The following is a 9702-nucleotide window of genomic DNA, read 5'->3' on the forward strand; positions in this document are numbered from 1 at the left end:
AAAAAAACACCTTATATTTGAAATCTTCTAATAGTTCTGTATACTCCTATTTACAATAAAACAAATCAGAACTTTTCTGAGACCCTGGTCCAATCATTGTTAATGGTTTTCAAATGCAAGATAACAAAATTTACAAAAGTACTTTACATAAAATTTCTTTCTAGTCAGATTCCATTTCAGGCAATGGCATTGATGGGAAATTAAGGAAAAGCTTTCAGGGGAAAAATACCAGAGATACATAACATTAATAAAAATTTAATTAATTATAATAAACGTGACATATAATTTGCATGAAACTTCAAAAATTTTCACAAGCAGTTCTTCAGTGATATAGAACTTCAAACCATCCAGTCTAAAAGGAATTCTGCTTTTAAAACAATGCAGTGTTACTCAATTCCTGAGAAAGAAATGCTATTACCAATAGCAGCCCAAGTCACCTTAATCTTTATTTTCTTTCTGATTAAGGGTACCTATGCATCCATTTATTTCAGAAAGAAAAAGAGAAGTTAGGGTATATTGAAAAGTATTTTTCACCTCAATGAATCCAATATAAGTTTACAAATCATATGTTATAAATTGACAAGTTCTACCTTCCAACTAATCATTTGTAAAAGTGGATTTATGGCAGTCTGATACACAACATGAAATTTTTGGGTCATAACTATCACAGAAAATCAGGTCAGACTTTTATAAAGAAGAGTAACTTTCCTAAACAGATCATTTATAGTTTATTTGTCCTCTACAGCACACAGAGAGAAACTATGCTAAAAAGTTAATTAAATCATACCAGTTAAGAGTTATAGTCAGCAAAACAACAAATTTGGTTAGCAATGGGTTACTGCAATGAGCAGCATGAATATTTCAATAAGCTCAGTAAGTTAATTTGTAGTTTGGTGGATGCAGAGAAAAGTAGTGCAAAATTAAAATCATATTAGAACCAATTGTGGGCAAAATCTCTTCAAGTGAAGGTTTAGACTTCCTGCAAAGTGGATGAAGTTAAAAAAAAAAAAAAGAAAAGAAAAAAGGATGTACTAAATATATTTAACTGCATACCCTTGCTGTCCTGTTCCAAATTTTTAGATTACTGAAAAATAATGTATATCCATAGGTAGTAATTTCTTGATTATTTAACATCAGTAAAAATGGAAGCAATTTTGATTACTATTGTGGAAATAATGAACTAGATTGAATGGAAGTAAAAGTCAGAACTTCCACAGGGCTTTTATTTTTATGTTAAGGTCCTTGACATGGGAATTCCCAAACTTACTTGGCTTCAGATACTGCAACATGGAATACTTACTAAAGTGGTGGCCAGGCACACAAGAGTTGTTACCCGTAGCATGGGGGAACAAAATAATTTCAAGTTTACAGTATAACTGAAGCCATGTGGATATAGATACTTACACTTCCAGTAAACTGCTCCTAACTAACAGATGCACTGAGTGTACAAAATATTAGGTATCGAAATCACCTCAAATTACTCATGTTAGCAAATACAACCTCTTATTGCATGACTGTGAAACAGGCATTTGATCCCCATTTTATAAATGTAAAAATGCAAGTTCAATTCTTTTCCTTCAAACCAAAGATTAGGCTTTTCTACTAGTGGCCCCAAAGACGGGAGAGGCCCTGGGTTTCACTTACTCTTCATTCAGGGCACACCGACGATTGGTGAGCGTGCCGTATTTCCTCAGCGTCTCGGTGAGCTCTGAGTAGAGTTGGTCAGCCAGAGGCAGCGGGATTCCTTCCCACACAAGGATGAGAATCACAATCACTGCTGCCTCACAGGTGTGCCCAGCTCGCTCCCGCACCAAACACAGTAGCTTCTCCTCACTGCAGCGTCTGCGAATCACCTGTACAGATCACCATTCCACCCCAAACACCCCCCACCCCAACCAAAACAAAACAAGGGTCACTTGCAGCAGATAAGAGCATCGAGTTATGTATGCATATTTTTTCATGTCTGGGTCACAGTTATGGCAATCTGCAATTTGCCTTTTGTTGCCCATCTGTAAAGCAGGGCCTTACCCTGGCGTCAGAAGAGGAAGAGATTCAAAACTACTCCTGAATGTTTAGCAGAGTACATCCAGTATAGTGGGGGCAATTAAAGGCCACTTGCACTAAAGCCAGAGCTAGATGAAAGACATACAGGTCTTAGACTAAGGTTTTTGTAAATGACAATATGAAAATTAAATGAAGGTATTTAAAGGATTAAAGACCACTTCCTCACATTCCAAGAAGTGCTTTTTAGCAGGCACTAAAATGGACCTCCTCCTCACCATTAAATTCTTTCAATTAAATAGTTTGTTAATTTTACTACTAATCTGCCTTCTTCTTAAGTGATAACACATGGTAAAATAAATATAGGCAATGTTCTTTTCAACTGGGATGACTCTTAGGTCTTGGTAACCGAAATCTTAGGATTACATTAATGAATCAAAATGCCCAAGATTGAAGACCAAAGGCCTTGTCAAGTCACACTTACCCATTTAGCAATAGGACATCCCTGAGAACTTTTGCCTTCTTTACCAGTATAGATGACTCTTTCAATCCTAATAGCTTTACCCTTCTGTCCAAACCTTAAAGAAACCCACAGAAACACACACACATACAATTAGCAAATGAATTCAAGAGCCAGTCAAAATATTTGAACATTTGAGCATAATTTTATTCTGACCACATCCTGAGAAATGAACAGTTCAATTTATTTTTTTAAAAAAAGGTCTAAGCCAAGCAAACTGGATAACAGTTTTTAAGCCTTATTTTTCTTCAGAATCAAAAAATGCTGATAATCGTAAATAACTATTTTGAAAATTATATGCTGGGTGAAAATAATGGGAAAGCTTATTTTTATATATAATTTCACAAAGCACAAAATTAAAGTTTGCTATAAAAAATACTATTTGATTTTTGTCCTTAACTAAATTTAGCTATTTTAAAACTTGGGGAGTCATAACAGATTTTAGTTAGAGCTGTTCCTCAAAGAATCTCTCACTTTTTTTTTAAAAGGGCTGGTAAATAATTAGTATTCGGCCATTTTGAAAATATAGGATAGTTCTAGAAATAGACTATATTTTTCCCATATGATCAAAATACCCCTTATTGCTTGCTTAAAAAAAAAAAGAGAGAGAGCTCTCAGGGAAATTCACTATTTCTTTTTTTTTTTTTCCTTTTTGTCTTTTTTCGTGACCGGCAACAGATCGCAACCCTCAGTGTCGCGCCTGTACCGGACTGGGACCGGCCACCGGATCGCAACCCTCGGTGTTGCTTCCGCACCTCGCTCAGCCAGTGAGCGGCCGGTCTGTATGTGGGATCCGAACCCTCGGCGGGAGTGCCGCTACGCTTCCCAAGCGGCGCACTGTAGCAGTGCGCCACCGGGCTGGCCCCAGGAAATTCACTGTTTCTGTCAGGCCACTAGATTTGATTATTTAGTGAATTCCTACATGCTAAATTAGAAATGAAAAATTTGGGAATGGAGCAAGAATGATACTGAACATGTCCCTGCTGCCCAAAGGTACCCTAATGTATTTTAATGCTAACACTGTCTACCTCTTAATGAAAAGGTACCATGGTAGAGTAACAGCTCCGAGCTGTAGATATGTATATGAAAGGACCTCTCTGCATTATGTCACTCATGATAGTCTTTTACATGCAGGAGTAACTGCAGATACAGGCAAATACTTGCATACCTGTGATTGACAGTTTTGAAAAAAAGGCAGCTATAAATAGAATCTGTCTCTATTTCTATTGAACTTATCACCTGCTCTGTTTGTAGTAAGAGAAAACCTCCTTAGAGATAACTACTCATTGACAGCACTAGGTGAATTTAACTCAGTGGTTCCTTTCTTACACCACACTTTTGCCCTTTCTTCTTCAACATTTTTATCATCGAGTGGGAAAGTCAGAGTGGGGCCTCTCTGCAGTCTGTGCCAGTGCCCTTGTGCCTGGCAGGCTGGCTGGACCATTCTTGTTTGTGCCTCGGTTTTCTGGCATCCATCTCAAAGTGGGCAGCCTGTGCCAGCTAGCAGACTATTAGTCCTGTCAAATATTGTGACTCTCTGGTGAATAGCACAGTGTGTAGTGTTGGAAACCTTGGAATACCTAAGCCTGCTAATAATTACTCGATTTACAATTGTTTACTGCTTTGTGTGTGAAGGCTGGAAAAATTCTGACATATACAAAAGGATAAACGTTAATCTGCCCTGTGCCTTTGAGTTAATTACCTTTCTTCCATGATTTCTCTAATAGCTGCCACATTAGGACCTGCTCCTAGATGGGTATAAAAAGGACCTTCATCTTTTTCAATAATTTGCTCTGTTGAGATAATAGAAGATTATTATTTTAGACCTCAATTATACTAAATATAAAGGCTACATCCACAAAGCTTATCCCCCAACTGCACATTAAGGGCCCTAAAAGTGACTTTAAAAATTTTTTTCTTTAAAATTAGTAAATTGATGGACTGATCTATTAGAAAATGTGCCAAATAAGTATATGTCATGCTGGCTGCTGGATAAAAATAAATTACATTTCAGATATAGGATAAGAAATTATTTATTTTAATCCAAGTAAATGGAAAGAAAACAGTGAGGGAATTAGAACGTATTATATGTAGTATAACTACAACCCAATTTTTTAGATGGAAAAAAATTTTTAAAGCTAACTACAAGCCTGCCTGCCACTTGGATGTTAAAAGATTAAAAATAAAATTTCCTGTCCTATCCCACCCCCAAAATATTGCTCGGTTTATTGTCAAGGATCACTTTTTCTCCTCATTTCCCCACAATACTTAATTACTCTGTTTAGAAAATAAAAATATTTAATCCAGACCTATACATATGCACTTTAGAGCAATTTATGAGAGAAAACTCTGGAGAGTCAGGAAAAAGGAAGGGGCTGTTGCAAACCCCCAAAGACGGAAAGTGGGAAGGGTTAGGGTCATAAGAGGAGGGAGTGAAGATGTATATAACTTACCTAATATTATCTATGATGTGTGGCACTTTAGCCCAGGCAGGCAACTTAATGACCACACACAAAGAGGGTGTAGGTCCTCTCTCCACCTCCTTCAAAGTGTGGGGCATCACATTGTGAGAGGGACAGCATGGGGTGGGTGGGCCATTAGCCACACTAATTTAATTTAACATTTGTTTTTTCAAATGTCTTCTACTATAGCCATACTGAGTAGCTGTAATTAAGATCTTCTCCTCTACCCACATATATATCTGCATCCACCAACAAAAATGTTTCCTTATTCTTAAATATCTATCATAAATCCTGAATTTTAATAAAAAATGTTTGTTTAAACAGAAGTGGAACTTTAGAGAAAATGGATCAAAATAAATAAAAATCACAATGTTTCAAGTGCATAAATGGAGAAAGGCAGTACTGAGAGACTCAGCATTATAATTTCCCCAACTCACCAAGACTGAAGACAATAATTTCCCCACTATGCAGAAATCTTGTAAAATTACTAATACGTTAAACCTTGGATTAAAAAAATATATATATTCAAAGTTCCTACGTTAATTTTCATATGGCAGTTACTTTCCCATTTTAAAAGATTTTTTTTACTGCCTGCTTTTCTGTCTAGGAGATGATATAAGAGTTAAATAGATGGATTAATTTAAAACAGATACATTTGAATTTTAAAGGGTCTGAATAGAGGAAAAACTAAACATGGACAATTGTTTAAATTTTTTGGAAAAATTGCATGTAAGTGAGGTTCTCTCTTGCTCAGCACAAGCATCTATAATTTAAAGACAAAAAAATGTAAACTTCAGATTTTTATGAGCCTTTACAAATGGCTGTCAGACTTAAAATTTAAAAAAAGGAAGATTCCATATGAAGATAAATTTGCTAATTCTGGATAAACACCATGTGTCTCAGTACATTTCTGGCACTTACCTACACATCTGCATGATGGGAAATCATACTGAGTCTTGACAGGTGTATCCAATAAATTTTTTATAGGCGTATCTAGTAATTTTGAAGGTGACTCTAAAAAAGTATTGAGAACAGAACCAGCTGTTCTTTTGGTTGGTGTCTTTTCTGAAGAAGTTGCTTGCTGCTCTAAAGCTGGGGTGTGGCTATCAAGTTCTGCAGCAGTGGTTTGTCTAGTTAAAACTGTGACTGGCCCTGACATTTCAACTTTTACTTGCTTCTGTGATTTGAGAGTTAGAGCCTTATGGTCAAACAATGATTTGACCTGAAACTGCTTCAGATGCTGCTCCATGGTCTCAATGATGCTCCTCTGCTGCACATTATCACAGCTTGGAGGTGGAATCTCTTGCTTAGTTATCTTTTTCCATGTTTTGTTTTCTGGCTGTGCTGACATGGGGCGCATACAGGCATGCAGCTTGGATCCAGGTTCAACCTTAATTGGCCTGTGCATCTGATTATGGCAAGAGTCAATTTGGGGTTGCTGTGCTTGCTGTTCTTGCTTCTGTAAGAGATGCCACCTTAGAGCAGCATGCTTTTGAAGGTCCTTCTGGGGAGGAGTCTGAATGTGACTTCCTCCCTGGTCAGGCGCAGAGAAAGCATTTGCTTGGTTGTGCGTCAAGTACCTTTGCTGAGCGAGTTGTGTGGCTTGTTGACTAGACATATCTTGGTTTCTACTTTTATATCCCTGTAGAACTGAAGCTTGTTGAGGCTTCTGCTCTTGTTCTTGAAAGCACCTATGAAGAACATCTTGTTTTTGGGTCACATTATTTGGAAAATATTGCAAGTTTTGGGTCTTGTTTCTTGCAAATTGAAGCTTGTTGAGGCTTCTGCTCTTGTTCTTGAAAGCACCTATGAAGAACTTCTTGTTTTTGGGTCACATTATTTGGAAAATATTGCAAGTTTTGGGTCTTGTTTCTTGCAAAGAGTTCAGAATGTACAGTCTGTTCTTTATTCTCTGGAACTAGGTGTGTATTGTTTGAACAAGAAATGTGTACTTTGCTTGCACTTGATTTCAAGATCTGACCATAAGGGGAATTTTTACTGTTCATAGTCTGTTCTTGCTCCAACCCCATTTGGGTATTATGAGTCTGGAACCCACTTGATTTTGAATACTGTTTTTCAACATGAAAGCATTCTTCTACTTTAATCTGGCCAAAGAATGATCCTTCTGTTTGCTGACCATTGTTGCCATGGGGATGAGTAAAAGTTTGGGGCATTTGTTCTTTATGCTTCATTTGCAATTTTTGCTGCTGCTGGTTTTGAGGGAGATGTGAATTCTGGGATGGTTGTGTTTGTGCTGCCTGTTTATGAGGCTTATGTTGCAAAAGGTGTGAGTTTGAACATGGCTCAGTTTCTGAAGCCTGTTGATTCAAGTGCTGTTTTAACAATGGGGACATGAGTTTCTCAGTTTGAGGATCTCCTTTTTGTTGAAAATGAAATCTAGGGGTACACAGTGACTGTACATGAGCTTCTGGTGAAGGGTCTGTCTTGAAGTGCACCTGGTGTGAGGGTTTTAGGAACTGGAGATGTTGGTCCATTGTACCTTGAGACTGCCCTTGATTCATCTCAACTTGGTACATTTGTGACTTCTGCTCCAGCTGCATTGTTCTCTGGATGTAAGCCTGCCTTGGGATCCCCCCAGGCACGTTGGAATTTCCAGTGTATTGTTTGGAGGTCATTTGATTGGAGGGGTTGGGCTGATACTGAAGAACTGATCGCAGTGACATCTCATTACATTTTGGATGGGCTTCTGCCTGATGAAAATGAGGGGCTTTCAATTCAATCCAACCTGGTTTGAGATAGTGCTGTGTTGGGAGCACAACATCTCGTGTTTGTTCCTTGTTTTTACCCTTCAGAATCTTCTGCTCTTTGTCTCCCATCAACTGCCGGCAGTGGTCCTGTAGATCTCCACTGCTACCAAAAACTGGTGGATTATGCTTGAGATGTTCTGATATTGGTCTTGGAACAGCCATTGTCCCTGGAGTCTGTACGTCATTCTTGTTAACACAATTATTCTGAGGCCTTTCTGGAAGCATCAGAGAAAGGTTGGATACAAATATACGTGGATTAGGATTCGGGGATGGTGATGCTTCAGGCTGACCCTCTACTTCCACTTCCCTTAAAAGAGCTGTGTGACTTTGGTTGGAGTAGTGATGCTTTTCTTCCAAACCTCCATCATTCAGAGTGCTTTTTCCTTCTGAAGGAAGCTGAGGAACCTGTGGAAGAGGAGGAAGGGGAGAAAGAAGCAATCGTGATGGTGGTGGTGTGGTAGTGGCAGAAAAGGAATCCTTAGTGAACACTGAGTTTTGCTTGAAGTAAGCACCATTCATTTCGTTTTGTTTTAAATACCGTTCAGAGCTGCCATCAAGAGCTTGCAAATTGCTGCTGGAACCTGAACAAAATTCTTCACCAGATACTAGCTTTGTGGTTCCTTGGATGTTACTGTTTTCTACAGGAGATGAGCATATCTCAAAAACTGATGCTTGTTGTTGTAGTTGTTCTGGTTTCTGAAAGGAACAGGTCCCTAGCATTGCAGCTGGTTTACTGGCATTATCAACGTCACAGGCCTCAGTCACCACTGCAGCTGGCTCTGGAGGCAGCTCGGAGCTTGAGGTCTGAGTGGAATTGATCTGCCCTGAGGTATGTGATGCGTGAGTGATCTCACAGGACAACTTATTAGTAGCCTGACTGTTAATGGCATTTACTTGAGATGTGGTTTTCTGCACCGCAATGGAAACACAATCTGGATAATATTGAGACAGTGTTTTTTCCAGGAGTTCACCATGTGTGTTTTCCATGGAAGAGGCAGAAACTATAGCACCATTAGGCATTAGCGCTGCCTTATTTTTAAGAAGTAATACAATGTTCTTGTCGTGGTAGTTAGCAATTTTCCCCTCCTGCTCATTCGGAATCTGAAGCTCTAGATTTTCAAACCCACTGCAGTTGTGTGTTGAAAAATTGGTGAAATTTTTAACTGCATTTTCTTGGGCTACAGTGCTCACAGATTCTCTCTTATCACTCAAAGCGGAGACATTTGGTTGACTGCTGCTTTCATCTGGATTTCTTTCTTGTCTTTCCCCGAAGTTCTTTCTTTCTCCATTAGCTTTTTGGTCTTGTTTCAATTTCTTGTCCTGATGGAGCCCAGAGAGAGAAGGTTCACTCACTGTGCGTTTTATTCCTCCATTTTGCAGACACTTGGAATACCCTCTACCATCTTGTATAAAGTCGGGACTCACACGGCTAAGCTGGCTTCCCTTCATATGGGGTATTCCATAACAACTTTTGAAACACTGCCACTTGGTGTCTCCATTTACTTCTGGATGAGGTCTCTCAGTTAATGGGCTTCCATTCTGGAGCTTTAGAGCCAGAGGTTCTGTCTGGCAAACGGGAGAAGGAGATGGTATCAGGAATGGACTTAGTCTGTTGCCTTCAACATGGTTGGTTCTATCCTGTTCCATCAGGCTTACTTCGGGGCCATCCACAAGGCTGCCCTTTGAATGAATTCTAAAGAGCATAAAAATTAAAATGTATTAATATATCTAAAATTAATATACATCTTACAGAATAATTGTGGCATAAATAATAATGAAATACCTAGACATAGCTGTAATACTCATTTTCATGTTTCATAGTGACAACAAATAGCTACTCAAGAAATAATTGTTCTTTCTTCACATCAACTCTCAAATATTTATGGTCATGGAGAACAAGGATGATCAAAATCACCAGCTAATGTGAAGGTTCATACTGTGTTACTAACTT

The 9702-nt window shown here is 38.5% G+C and overlaps 1 protein-coding gene across 1 annotated transcript in view; it reads right to left on the reverse strand.

Moving 5' to 3' along the window:
* The window catches only part of LOC103606341 (methylcytosine dioxygenase TET2-like), a 37727-nt gene extending 28297 nt beyond the window's left edge, over positions 1-9430 (reverse strand). Inside the window, 7 exon segments of the mRNA XM_008590955.1 lie at positions 1645-1853; positions 2486-2579; positions 4224-4314; positions 5905-6740; positions 6790-7511; positions 7514-7534; positions 7536-9430. Of these exon segments, the coding sequence (XP_008589177.1) occupies positions 1645-1853; positions 2486-2579; positions 4224-4314; positions 5905-6740; positions 6790-7511; positions 7514-7534; positions 7536-9398 (3836 nt within the window). The 5' untranslated portion in view covers positions 9399-9430.
* Positions 9431-9702: the final 272 nt, after the last annotated feature.

This window comes from Galeopterus variegatus, unplaced genomic scaffold, assembly GCF_000696425.1.
Source record: "Galeopterus variegatus unplaced genomic scaffold, G_variegatus-3.0.2 Scaffold6504, whole genome shotgun sequence".
Classification (NCBI taxonomy): Eukaryota; Metazoa; Chordata; class Mammalia; order Dermoptera; family Cynocephalidae; genus Galeopterus; species Galeopterus variegatus.